The sequence below is a fragment of the Mytilus edulis genome, chromosome 8 (assembly GCF_963676685.1).
Source record: "Mytilus edulis chromosome 8, xbMytEdul2.2, whole genome shotgun sequence".
NCBI lineage: Eukaryota > Metazoa > Mollusca > Bivalvia > Mytilida > Mytilidae > Mytilus > Mytilus edulis.
The window spans coordinates 72,385,260-72,399,129 of record NC_092351.1 but is presented as its reverse complement, the minus strand read 5'-3'; the positions used below and the strand labels follow the sequence as shown (position 1 = coordinate 72,399,129).

Here is a 13,870-nt window from a genome sequence, read left to right as displayed (position 1 = left end):
CACTGTATATCCTATTCTTGTTTGTACTGATCATAATCCTCTCACCTTCATACATAAAATGCGAAACAAGAATCAGAGGTTGACTAGGTGGAGTTTATTGTTACAGGAATATGATGTAATTGTAAAACACATTAAGGGTAAAGATAATGTAATAGCAGATGCTTTATCTAGAGCTTAATAAAACACTTTATATATTCTATGTATTTTTATTCATATTATTCATGATAAGTTTTGTTACACTAAAACTTCTTTTAAGGGGGGAGGTGTTATGATATTGTAATTATTGTATTTATTTATGTTGGCCTAATTTGTGTTGTATGACCTGATAGTTGTTTACAGAATAATCTTAGAACTGTGCAGTTTAGAAATCACTGGAACAATTACAGAATGATTGGAACTTTCCAGAATGATCCTGATAAAAGATGCGTTATATAAACTTCTACATTTTACTAGAAACTTCCATTGTAACTTTCTAGGATGTTCTAGTATAGATTGTTCTAGAATTTTCCTTGACAATTATATATATGCAGACATTAAAGTTAAACGCTCACTCTTGGATTTGGAATTAGACATCGATAGACATTAATATACATAGCCTTTGGATTGACACTTTTATTCTACAAACAACATCATACTAGATTGTGACCGTAATATTCAGATTGGATTCCGAGAAGATTTCTGGATACAGATAAAGATAAAAGATTGGACTCATATTTTGACAGTTAAGTTAACAGTAATATATGTGTAATACTTCTTGTAAACATTTGTATAATAAATCTTGTTAAATTTTATAATTGATTTGTGTCTTTTGTTGGCTACAATTTAAAGGCAATTTCTGGCCGTAACAAGTGTTATGTGTAAGGTGTATGGTTCAAAGGTGTAACGTATATGGTGTAATGGCTCAGGGTGTATCGTGTAATTGTGTATGATGAATGATGAAAGGTGTATAGTGTTAGTGGGAAGTTTACACCATCCAAGAACTCACCCTCACGACAGCAAAGAGGAAATCCTGGATTATCATAGGTCTGTTTTATGTTCCTTTGGAATTTCAAATAAAGATGAAGAACTTGATTTTTTATCACTGTATTGGTTACCTAAACTTCATTAGTGTCCCTACAAACAACGGTATATTGATGGGTCTATCAAGTGCTCCACGAAACCTCTATTTTATCAGCGATCAAAGCCGGGCTTCAAAGTTTTTGTGAAACTGCCTATTCTAGAGGTAGCGTGAATCAAATGTGGATACTAAACAATTCAAAAGATCGTATTAAATTATAATCCTGGTACCTTTTATAACCATTTACACCACTTGGTAGATGTCACTGCTGGTGGACGTTTCGTCCCCGAGAGTATCAACAGCCAGTAGTCAGCACTTCGGTGTTGACATGAATATCAATTATATGGTCATTTTTGTTATACATTTCCTGTTTACAAATAAAACTTTTCTTTTTTCGAAAAAGTAAGGATTTTCTTATCCCAGGAAAAGATTACCTTAGCTGTATTTGGAACAACTTTTTTGGAATTTTGGGTCTTCAATGCTCTTCAACTTTGTACTTGTTTAGCTTTAAAACTATTTTGATCTGAGCGTCACTGATGAGCCTTATGTATACGAAACGCGCGTCTGGTGTATTAAATTATAATCCTGGTACCGTTGATAACTAAGTAGAGTACATACAATCTAAGACTCTTTCATCTTGCAATAGTATTAAAACATTTGACTTTTCTACACTTTACACAGGTATGCTCCATTCCAAACTAAAAGACAAATTGAAAGAGTTGGTATTGCTTTGTTTCATAAAAAAGAATGGCCAACGAAGAAACAAGTATCCTACTTTGTAAAGGATCACAAATGTCCGTGTTTTTTTTTCGAGAACAGTCTATTTTTTTTTCGAGTGTGTCCTTCTTTTGACAAGTAAAAATGGGAGCTGAGACATGTTGGACTAAGATGTACGTACAATTATGCGGATATATTTGTTTTGTTTTCTATTTGTCTTGATGGAAATAATAGCTACCTAGGTGTTATCAGGATAGAACGTACAAAATTTTATACCATTGTTGAAAATGTGTACCCCCTGAAGATCAGCCAAATGTTGAATGCATTTGTAGTAGCAGTATAAAATTCTGTACATCACTGACTGAACCAAGTCAAAGAATGTAGTTCTAATCAAGCGTGCGTTTACTTTTTATATTTGCAGGAATAAAAATGAAAAACATCTTATGACCAACTTCCACTACACATTGTTCAACCCCTACGTTTCTGAGCATTTTTCTAATATTATCTACTTAATGCATTTTGTTTTCAATTTAAAAATTTTATTGCTTGGCAAATATTGGAGAAATTAGTTTGTCTGTTTCATTATGGCGTTGTCAGTTTATTTTCGATTTAAGAGTTCGTCCCTCTTTTCTTCACTTGATTTTTTTTTTACATTTTACCAAAATTTTAGTTTTCATAATTTTGTAAAATATTTTGTGAGATTTCGACATATGTCTTTATCCCTCGGACAATTAACCATTCTAATTGCAAGTCTCTTGCTTCATAAAAAAAAAAAAAAATTTCTGATGGGTAATTTTTAACATCGAAATATAAGCGGAAGGTTTATCTAGCCACTACACCAGGTTCGACCCATCATTTCTGCTGAAAATGTCCTGTCCAAGGTTAGGAATATGGCAGTTGTTATCAAATAATCCGTCTCTATGTATATTGTTGTTTTCTTTTTAGTAGCACTTCAGTATTCCTTTTGTTCCGTTTTTTAGCTCACCTAGCCCGAAGGGCCAAGTGAGTTTTTCTCATCACTTGTCGTCCGTTGTCCGTCGTCGTCGTCGTCGTCCGGCGTCGTCTGTTTACTTTTACAAAAACATTCTAGTATCTAGTTCAAAAAATGTGTCCGATGGCAGCCATGGATAAAAATAGAACATTGGGGTAAAATGTAGATTTTGACTTATATCTCTAAAACCAAAGCATTTAGAGCAAATCTGAATGGGTTAAAATTGTTTATCAAGTCAAGATATATCTGCCCTGAAATTTTCAGATGAATCGGACAACCGGTTGATGGGTTGCTGCCCCTGAATTGGTAATTTTAAGGAAATTTTTCCGTTTTTGGTTTTTATCTTGAATATTATTATAGAAAGAGATAAATTGTGAGCAGCAATAATGTTCAGCAAAGTAAGATCTACAAATAAGTCAACATTACCAAAATGGTCAGTTGACCCCTTAAGGAGTTCTTGTAGTCAATTTTACCATTTTTGATTAAATTTTTGTAATCTTTTACAAAAATCTTCTCCTCTGAAACAACTGAGCTAAATTTAACCAAACTTGGCCACAATCATCATTTGAGAATCTAGTTTAAATAATGTGTCTGCTGATCTTGTCAGACAACCAAGATGACCACCATGGCTAAAAATATAACAATGGAGAAAAATGTAGATTTTGGCTTATAACTCTGAAACCAAAGCATTTAGAGCAAATCTGACATGGGAACAATCGTATATCAAGCCAAGATCTATATGCCTTGAAATTTTAAGATGAATAGGACAACCTGTTATTGGGTTGCCGCCCCTGAGTTGGTAATTTTAAGGAAATTTTGCTATTTTTGGTTATTATCTTGAATATTATTATAGATAGAGATAAACTTAAAACAGCAATTATGTTCAGCAAAGTAAGATCTACAAAAAGATCAACATAATCAAAATGGTCAATTGACCCCTTAAGGAGAAATTGCCCTTTATAGTCAAATTTAACGATTTTCATAAATTTTTACAAAATGTTTTTCTCTCTTACTGCTGTGTTAAGTGCATTATGGATAGATATATTGTTAACAGAAAGAGTGTTCAGTAAAGCAATATCTACAAACACATCGCAATCACAAAAACACAATTTTGTCATGAATCCATCTGTGTCCTTTGTTCAATATGCACATAGACCAAGGTGAGCGACACAGGCTCTTTAGAGCCTTTAGTTTCCTCATACAATAAAGTTGTAAACTTGATCTGTTTTCTCTGAGTCGATTTATTACTTAAGAACACCAGTATACTTCAGTTGTTTTTATTTACCGTTTTAGAAATGAAATCAAGAACAATTTACATTGCTCCTACAGCGAAGAAGAGTCTGATCACATGTATGCTATGATTGGTCACACAGCACTAGCATATCTAAAAAGTTAATTTTGGTCATAAAACTTGAATTAATAAAGTTTTGCGTTCATTTTTATTAGGTTTTCAATTCATTTCAAATGTAAATGTAATGATTAATATTTAGAGGGAATGGGGTGGTTTGTTCCTCTTTAAGTTGACTTTTTATGTGCGTATTGAATTTTTCTACTGGTTAATTACGTGAACTATTTTTTGCTAAGTGTAAATTCGTCTTGCTATTAGACGTCTCGCTATTTTATTTGTGCATTCAACTTTCAAGTATTTATTTTTGACGTTTCATCTATAATTCTGGTTGGATGATGTTTTATTTCTTAATGTTTGTGCGTTTTAATTCTTTTTTTATTTTCAATATGCATGTAAAAGTAAAGATACTTATTACCAAGTTCATTTATATGATTTTTAGTTTAAAGAAACTGCATACACAGGACTTATTTGTTTTAAACTCGATGATTTATAAGAAAAACCGACATGGTTACTAAAATCTAGAAGTAAATACACAATTCTACATTAAAATTCTCGTAATGGTTAGAAAATACATCATATAACATCGTTATAAACTCAATCCAAATTTTATATTGTACTTTTCGAAATTTACCTGCTACGTCACTTTTTGTGGCGATGATACATTCGTGTGACGCAAAGTATATTGACTATTGTGCTGTATTTGTGTTCAGTCGTGAATTAATTTGATTTATGAGTATTGAACAGCGGTATACTACTATTGCCTTTATTTATTCGTTTTTCCTAACTTTTCTTGCTCTTATGTTTTACCGTCATTATAATACTACATTGCATAATAACAAATGTAGCGTGCAATGAAATTAAACAAATATGTAAAATCTCACTTGTTTCCATTAATGTATTATATATTGTTATGCTGTAAGATAATGGTACAATGTTTTCATAGCAGAAGTTATATGTATCATTAAATAGAAAACTGTTAAGTTTCATCAACACTGTAATATTTTTTTGATGAATTATTAGCCTAAGGAAAATATTATATTGTACTTCAATTAATTACAGTTAAAAAGTAAGTTTTAATTTCTTTTTTACTTTTTCTATAAAAAAAAAATCCGAACCATTTGTTTAAAAAAAACACGGACGTTTTAACTCTTGCTATAAAAAAAAACCACTAAATGTCAGGTAAATAACAACGAAATTGTGCGTCTTGTGTGCCAATTTTTTTTAGTATTCAAAATAAGATGGGCAGTCTCGAATAAAACTATGTTAATTGCGAAATAGCAGCTAATTGACCTGATCGCATTTTTAAGCACTCGACAAAAAACCGATCTCCGCTAAACGCTATACCGACGTTATAGACAGTAGTGTAAACCATTCTCCTAAACGGTTGTGCACCTTACACAAAAAAGAAAAAACACAAAAATACTGAAATCCGAGAAAAATTCAAAAAGGAAAGTCCCAAATCAAATGGCAAAATCAAAAGTTCAAACACATCAAACGAATGGATAACAACTGTCATATTCCTGACTTGGTACAGGCACTTTCTTATGTAGAAAATGGTGGATTAAACCTGGTTTTATAGCTAACTAAACCTCACTTGTGTGACAGGCGCATCAAATTCCATTATATTGTCAACGATGCGTGAACAAAACAAACAGACACAATAGGTAAAAATGTCAAAAATAGGGGTACAACAGTCAACATTGTGTTATCATCTTAATCACTGTAAAAACTACAAATGTAACGAAGAAGCACAAAAAGGCATACTTCAAATTTAACATCCTCATTTTTCTTATATTCTACGATTTAATTTATCTATGTAAAATCCAACCGTAAAGGATGGAAGGTTTTAAGTACTAGTGTAAATTTGCGCGTTTGAAATTCGCACAGGTAGACATAAAATAATTCTGTCGTTTAAAGTATGACGGGATACATAAATACAGAGTCACGTTAAGTAGATATAACAAAAAACAGACTTAACAGTAAAAGTAATAATAATAAATAAAATAAACAAAACAAAACACTCAAAGAGGTTTATAACTAAGAACTCATTAAATCGACACTTCATTAGTTTTACGATCATGTTCATGAACTATATGATATAATTGTCTATGATCTCACTAGTGACCGTCATGCGAATCCACTATCCGTCAAAATGGCACAATCGTTTATCGGACCCAATCGGTCAGTAATAACATTTCATCGTCGCAATGAACTCTGACAACAAGCCTCCAAACCCTTCCATATTTTTCTTAGAAAATGCGACGAAAGTTTAATAGATGTTCATGTAGATTTAGATTAATTATTTAAGAATTGAATGTTTCTTTTTGTAAATTTATTGGGGTGTAAAAGCGTTGACCGAAGTACATTTTGTATGAAGCGCGGAAGCGCTTCATTCTAAAAATGTACGCACGGTCAACGCTTTTACAACCCTATAAAGTTACAAAAAGAAGCATTCAATACTTATAATTACATTTTTTAGCTAGGATCATGAAAACACGATTTTTATCCAGTTTTATTTAATTCACATGTGCACTTTATTGTGGGACCTCGTGTCATCATGCATGAAATTTTTTATTGTCTAATGCAATTGTTTACGGAATAACATGTGATGTGCAGTTAGCCAATCAGAATAACGTATTATAATGAAACTTACATCTAATGTAATTATTCGGTAAACAAAACAATGATGATCGTGGAACATGAAACTCCATCGCTCTGTTAAGCATGTACAGGTAACGATTGCTAGTAAAATTTAAGCAGATCTTATTTGTATGAAAATTAGACGGAGTTTCATGGAATGAATGGAAGGATGAGCTAAAACTGTATAGCGTTTCATATTAAACAGGGAATAAACATATTCTTATCTAAATTGAGCTGTAAATGCAACAAAATTTGTATATATGGCCATTATGTTAGAATGTATAAATTATATATTTTGAGGAAGTTAATCATTAATGAAACTGAATACATAAAGCCAGATGGCAAGTTTCGTAAAGATCTCATGTGTAGCTCCCCCGAAATACGCGATCGAAATTTCAACGATAACCATTTATTTTTCGAATACATGTAAAGTATTCCATCAACAAATCGTTGAGGATCAAGACATCTGAAGTTCAATCACACGATTAAGCATGTACATATAATGATTGACAACCAATCTCAATGCAGAATTTCATAATGACCAAAATAAAGACGGACAGAGGATAAACATTAGGAGGGACCCTGCCACATTCTGCATATTTGTACCTGCTCCAAGTCATGAGCGTGGAATGCAGTGGTTGTCGTGTTTTGTAACTTGTTTTTCGTTCTTTTCTTGTATATTGATTAGGCTGTTTGTTTTCTCGTTTGAAATTGTTTATATTTGTGCTTTTGTGAGTTTGTATAGATGACTTTGCGGTATGGGCTTTGCTCATTGTTGATTGACGGCCGTATGGTGACCTAGAGCTGTTAAATCATGTGTTATTTAGTCTTTTGTAAAGAGTTGTCTAAAAGACAACCATACCATTTCTTTTTTTAAAGGGGCCTTGGTGGCCGAGTGGTCTAAGTAGTTTAAGTAGTTACTACTGTAATCACTAGCCAGTCAACACTGAGGTTATGAGTTCGAACCCCGCATGTATAGAGAAAACTGATTGCTAGGTCATCTACTTTGGTGGTGGACCTCGACATTTTGAGGGGAACGTGGTATTTTCTTGACCAGTATTAAACTGGTATACTCTCACTATTTCTTCATGTGATAGAATATTTGCAGATGACACTTTTTCAGTGAATATGTGGGGTTTCATACATGGAAAGCGTATGAGATACAATAAATCACCGAGCAATTTTCTGATGTTCTCGTCTGTTGTCGTTAAAGTTTCTTCCTTGCACCTTAGTTTTGCCCACTTCACCATCCTATCATATAGTACGTCTTCTCTGCAATCCAAAGTATCTGATTTAATTATCACCTTAAGGCATTCCTCTGTTAAACAGAGAAAATCAGTTGACTCAATACATCTGTTTCCATTCTCGAAAATATGATTTAATGCTCTTGTTTTGATGTCCTCTATGTGGAAATCATGTGCTGTTTGGTAGACAATACACGCGTGATCATCCGAAGTCACATTCGAACTTAAAAATTTACTGCACTGGTCTTTAAGAGGTTGTATCATATACTTTTCTGATCCGTACATGAGTCCAATAATATTTTTGGAATCTACAACTTCTTTGTCAGTATATATATACCTGCAAAATATAAGAAATAGTGGCGCATTTATTGCATCATCGATATATAATGATTGTAATTTTGACATGTATTCCTTTCATATATGCAGTGGTTATGTAATAAGCAAGTTATTTTACAGAATTAACAAATACTGTACCAATTTTACTGCACCACAAATGCATTTCCTGAAACAAGTCAGAAATATTACTGTTGTTTTTCATTCGCTTAATGTTTTTTAGCTTTTGATATTGCTTTTGAAAATCTCAGGGTTAACAGTCCAACAGTTAATGTTTCGACCAAGCTGTATTCAAACATTAACGGTACAAATGGTGCTGCATTAAATTTGTATTTTGACAAGTAATATTTCTGTAATAATTCGCTAGGCCAAAATATTAAAAAACAAAACAAACAAAAACCCCTAATATTAACATGAAATAATGTCAATAATAATATATATCAATGTTTCCGTGTAAGTACCAAAGCTTGGTGCACTTCATTGTCATTTTAATTTTGTAAGTATTAAAGAAAACCCTCATTTAAATCCTGTAAGAATCTAGGTACACATATTTCAAAATACTGTCAATCAAAAACGATAATAGCCATGCATTTTTCATTCTAAATCGTCTTAGATTTTATGTAAGTATTTATATATTCCCAACTAATTATGTTCGAAATTAGTTCAAACTTCTATTCTAAAAAAATGTTTTTTTTAGTAATAAAAATATTGAAATAACAATTAAACAAATCAAATTGATTTTGTTCAGGGTATGTTCGCTCATGCTGATATGTCCTTTGATTGAATTAAACCATTTCATCTGATATTTTATAGTGTGTTTTCTATGTTGTTATGTTCGACTATTGATTCAGATAAGGGTGACGGTTTGGTTCTATTAAATCGTTTAAACCAGCTGCAATTGTTTGCACATGTCCTTTGTTAGGAATCTGATGTTCAGTAGTTGTCGTTTGTTGATGTGGTTCTTGTTTCTGTTTTTTTTTTAATAAAGATTAGACCGTTGGTTTTCCCGTTTGAATTGTTTTACACTAGTGATTTTAGGCGACCTTTATAGCGTGCTGTTCGGTGTGAGCCAAAGCTCCGTATTTAAGAACGTAATTTGACCAACATTGGTTTACTTTTATAAATTTTGACTTAGGTAGCACTACACAGTTAGAAAATAAAATTAAAAATGAGCCACAAAATGTTTTATCATCTCCTATTCCTGGATTTCTAATACATTAACCTAACTGTTTGTGTTGTACCTGTGCATATGTATGTAATCAGTATATTCCATAGATTTGATTTTCAAAAGTTAAAAGAGTGAAAATTAATTCCTTTTATGTGTATCCATGGCAACATTCTGCATTTATTTACCATAAAATATTGCAAAAAGGGGGGTGGACATGTCACATATCCCCCCCAAAATTTTGATCAAACTAGAATTTCAATGCCTTTGAGTGATACCTTTTTAGAAACTGTTTTCATAAATCTTCCTAATGATCAAATAAAAAATGGGTGTCTTTCGCCTCATTTTTTCGGTAAATTCAATCACAAAGTTCGTGCGATAAAAAGTTGGAAAAAAACATTGCAATAATTGCCGGACCAATGTATGGTAGGGACATGCAAATACGGACTGTCATACAGAAAACAGCCTATATTACATACATTACATAATCTTGATGTTCATATTAACCCAATACAAAGGCTATTTTAATACTCAGCTACTGTAAATTCAGAAATTATTGCGAGGTTTTTATTATTGCGAATAATGCGACAGAGTTGTAACCGCAATAATTAAAACTCGCATTTTGTAATTTCTTAACTGAATTAAGCATGACTTTTCTCAAAATCGTAATAATTAAAATCGCATTTAATTTAAAATGACAAAATCGCAATAATAAATGAACGCAATAATTTCTGAATTTACAGTATCCAAAAATGAATTTTATTGCACACTAGCTCTCATATTTGAAAAATTCACAGGGGCCAAAATGCGAAACTACACACCTAACTGTGGAGTGCTACCTTAGGAGGAGAGTTGTCTCATTGGCACTCATACTACAACTTCTTATATCTATGAATTAATTAAAGTGTTAACTGATAAAACCCCAAATAATATTACAACTGAAGGGCTTTTGGTTGATAAAATAAATACCAATGAATATTCATGTGTTTTAAATAATAAACTCATTTTAGATACACGGATTGAATTTTGTATTAACGCCAGACGCGCGTTTCGTCTGCAACAGACTCATCAGTGACGCTTCAATTCAAATAAGTTAAAAAGGCTATTTCAAATAACGAGATTGAAGAGCATTCATTTTTCAGAATAGAGAGAAAATCCCACAGCCGGAGGCGGGCTTCAGCTGACATTTGATCAACAATGTGTACTATTGCAGTGAAAATTATTTCACACTTAACTGCAAAACATTAACATGAACAAAATTAAAACCACATATAATACTAACAACAAACAGTGTCTCCCTACTTGTGACAGGCGCAAACCATGTGCGGGTCAAAACATGTTATGTAAGATATAATCATTCCCCTCTATCTCTAACCAATGTAGAATAAATAAACACACAGCAATACGCAAAGTTAAACTTGGTGTAAGAGAAGTTCGATTCAAATGTCAGAAAAGGTAACAATCGAAAGTAAGCAAGATGACAACGATACATTAGCTATTCCTTATTGATATGTCAGCACCAAACTTAAATGAAACTGATTGACAGATTATGATTTCAGTATCTGAAAATTAAGCACAGTTCCTTCCATTAGTGAGTTAGTATTATTCTATCATTACCATGATACTAGTATATATCAGAAAAAAAATGTCCCGTGTCATGCCACAAATGATTTTAGAATACATATGTGTATTTCCGACGAGTGAGTGAAATTTCCTTAAGATTCCAGATAAATTGAGGAGTTCGTTTTAAAAAAGTCATTGTACACGCGTTGTACAATATAAATAAACCATACAATTATTCAAATATTTTTAATATCAGGTTTGTTTATGTAAATTTAGAATCTTATGTATTACTTAAAATGAGACGGAAGATATTTAACGAATATGCAATACCTGACAATGCATGAAAAATACGAAAAAAAACCAAAAAGATAAACAACAATCTATAAAACACATAAGACTGTGCTCAAGTGTTTCGAAAGGAAAACAACAATAATAACATAATGATACAAAAAATCCAGCAGACGCATTATTGACACTTACTTTAAGATCAAATTAAAATGTTCAGGTTCAATGTCAACTATTTCAACGGATCCTGTTTCTGCTAATGGTCCTTCAAACATTTTGTAGAATACTGGACTAGCACTAGCCAACATGTATTTATGAGCTTTAATAACTGACTTGCCCGGTCCGACATGAAAGGTGATATCACACATATGTTTGTTATCTAACATAAAATTCATACGTTCCGGAAGGTTTTTTTCGTCTTGCCAATTTTGTTTCATTTCTGTACCCTTACACATTTCAAAATTGCTGTTAAAAAGTGGCAAACATGTCGGGTTTGGTGTATTGAAGTAGTTCAATTTTGTCGAATCCTTCTTTAAAATGAATCCTTCCATTATTAAACTGGTTCCATGTTGAACATCTTGAATTAATTCGCTCTGTCGATGAAAAAGGGAAATCTAACTAAATTCGACTATTCAATAATTATAATAATGAATTTTACGATGTAGATGCAACCTTTATATTGTGGGGTTACATTCAAAATATTTCACAACTAGAAAGCGCCGTACTCCCAAATCAATGTTGACATCGTTTTTTTTTTTTTTTTTTAAGGTGTTCCTATTTGTGATGATCAGGGTGCATTCCTGTGAAAAATTGGCATATTGCAAATCCCTTATATATATTTTTATTTTTATTTTCAATTTTACTATAATTATATTGCGCCAAATTTTGTATATAATAAAAATTTCACAGTCGTTGTCTCATGCTCATCATTTATTTATTATATAATTTTTTGGAAGAAAAGCTTATCTTAATGATATGTGTTTGACATCCGTTCTGAAAATTAGACATAGAAGAAGAGATCATCGTGAAAGAAATTGAGAAACGGGTCTGGTAACCGACCAACCTCTTTTATAAGCATCATAGCGATATTTTTAAGACATATGATTTAAACAAAGTGTCACACCGGTAATTACTCTTGTTAATGCAAAAGCGTAAAACCTATAGCAAAAATATCAAATGCATGAAAATTTCAAAATAGAGAAGCAATAAAAACTGACAAAATCAAAAATTGATAGCAAAAAAAAGTTAATAAATGTAAACTTTTGAAGGTATATCTTCCTGAAAAACACGGATAATTTACACAATATTGCTTCAGTTTCTGTCTTTTGGTCATTATGATTATGACAGAGCAGTTTGACAAGGTTACAAAGTTCAATTGATGTTTGATAAAATAATTGATGCAAAGAAAACAAATGTTAACTGCCCATAATTTAACTGTGAATATAAGATAACTATTAAAAATGTATCTGTTCTTAATTTAGCTGTAAATACGTTCTTCACTATGGACAAGATTCTGTTTAAGTTTCGTGAATGCCAAAGCAATATTAATGTAAAAAAGATACACTTTCACAACAGACTGAACCTATCTGTTGACGACGCGGACTACGTAATGTATGGTCGATGTGTTCATCGTTTCCGCAACTTTTGTCGCAGCCTCAATAGAAAACCATTGATCGCTGAAATTTTCTTTTATACAATTTAAAAAATTTAGGCAGTACTAAAATCCGGTTGATTGTGAAATAAAAGTTATTTAAGTTTTGTCTATAACTTCAAAAGTGCATCCGTACATAAAAACATCAGAACTGCAATTTACTCGTTTTGCTGCTCTAACAAAACAGAGTATCTGTATGAAAACAAATATCTTGAAATTGAATAAGCACCATCAAAAAATTGTGTCTTTACTATTTTGTTTTCAATTTTTTTGTACAAGTGCACGAAAAATCCAGGCAGAACCAGTGCGACATATATGAATAGATTTTTGTTAAGATGGTTAACAGTTAACGTATTCGACATCTAAATAATTTAATCTCGGAAATTTAAGAAAAAAATCGGAAACATAACGTGTTTTGTTTTAGCAAATGTTTGAATTAGATGTAAAGGTAAACAATTGAGATTGAGACCGTAGTCATCAACAAACGTTTTTGTCGATTAAATGTTTACTTTCTTTATAATGCAATGGAAACCTTATTTTACTAAAATATTTGTCTAGAAACAAAATATTCGAATTCGTTGCGTATCTCGTTTCTTTTGCATATCTTGAGTGACTGAGTTATCAGAATAATTTCCATATTGTAAATTAACTTACCAAACTAAAGTTGAAATAGGCTGTCTAAAATTTTTAACCAGTACAATATATCCAAAAACAAATGAATACAAATTTAAAACTTCTTTATACTACGACATCGCAGGTTATATTAAAAAGTATCATAAATCTTATTGAGAGAGTCTTTAATTGTGGACAAACATCGGGTTCGATAAATCATAATAAAGGTATGAGACCAGTCATCTACATTTAACATATCGTTAC

General features: G+C 31.8%; 2 protein-coding genes across 2 annotated transcripts in view; one reads left to right on the top strand and one right to left on the bottom strand.

The window, feature by feature from the left end:
• Positions 1-13,870, top strand: part of LOC139486209 (gamma-aminobutyric acid receptor alpha-like) — an 82,440-nt gene that overhangs the window by 27,964 nt on the left and 40,606 nt on the right. The window lies entirely within an intron of this gene.
• On the bottom strand, positions 7,755-11,738 carry LOC139486652 (BTB/POZ domain-containing protein 6-like). The gene is made up of 2 exons (XM_071271577.1): positions 11,539-11,738; positions 7,755-8,334 (listed from the first exon to the last, which is right to left on the bottom strand). Exons 1-2 carry the CDS (start codon positions 11,736-11,738, stop codon positions 7,755-7,757), a joined length of 780 nt encoding a protein of 259 aa, XP_071127678.1.

Excerpts from the sequence above, each read along its gene's own strand:
- LOC139486652 (XM_071271577.1), bottom strand. The coding sequence starts at position 11,738 with ATGAATTTTATGTTAGATAACAAACATATGTGTGATATCACCTTTCAT. Across the intron at positions 8,335-11,538 it reads CATTTTAATTTGATCTTAAA|GTATATATATACTGACAAAG; the intron begins GTAAGTGTCAAT and ends TATATTTTGCAG.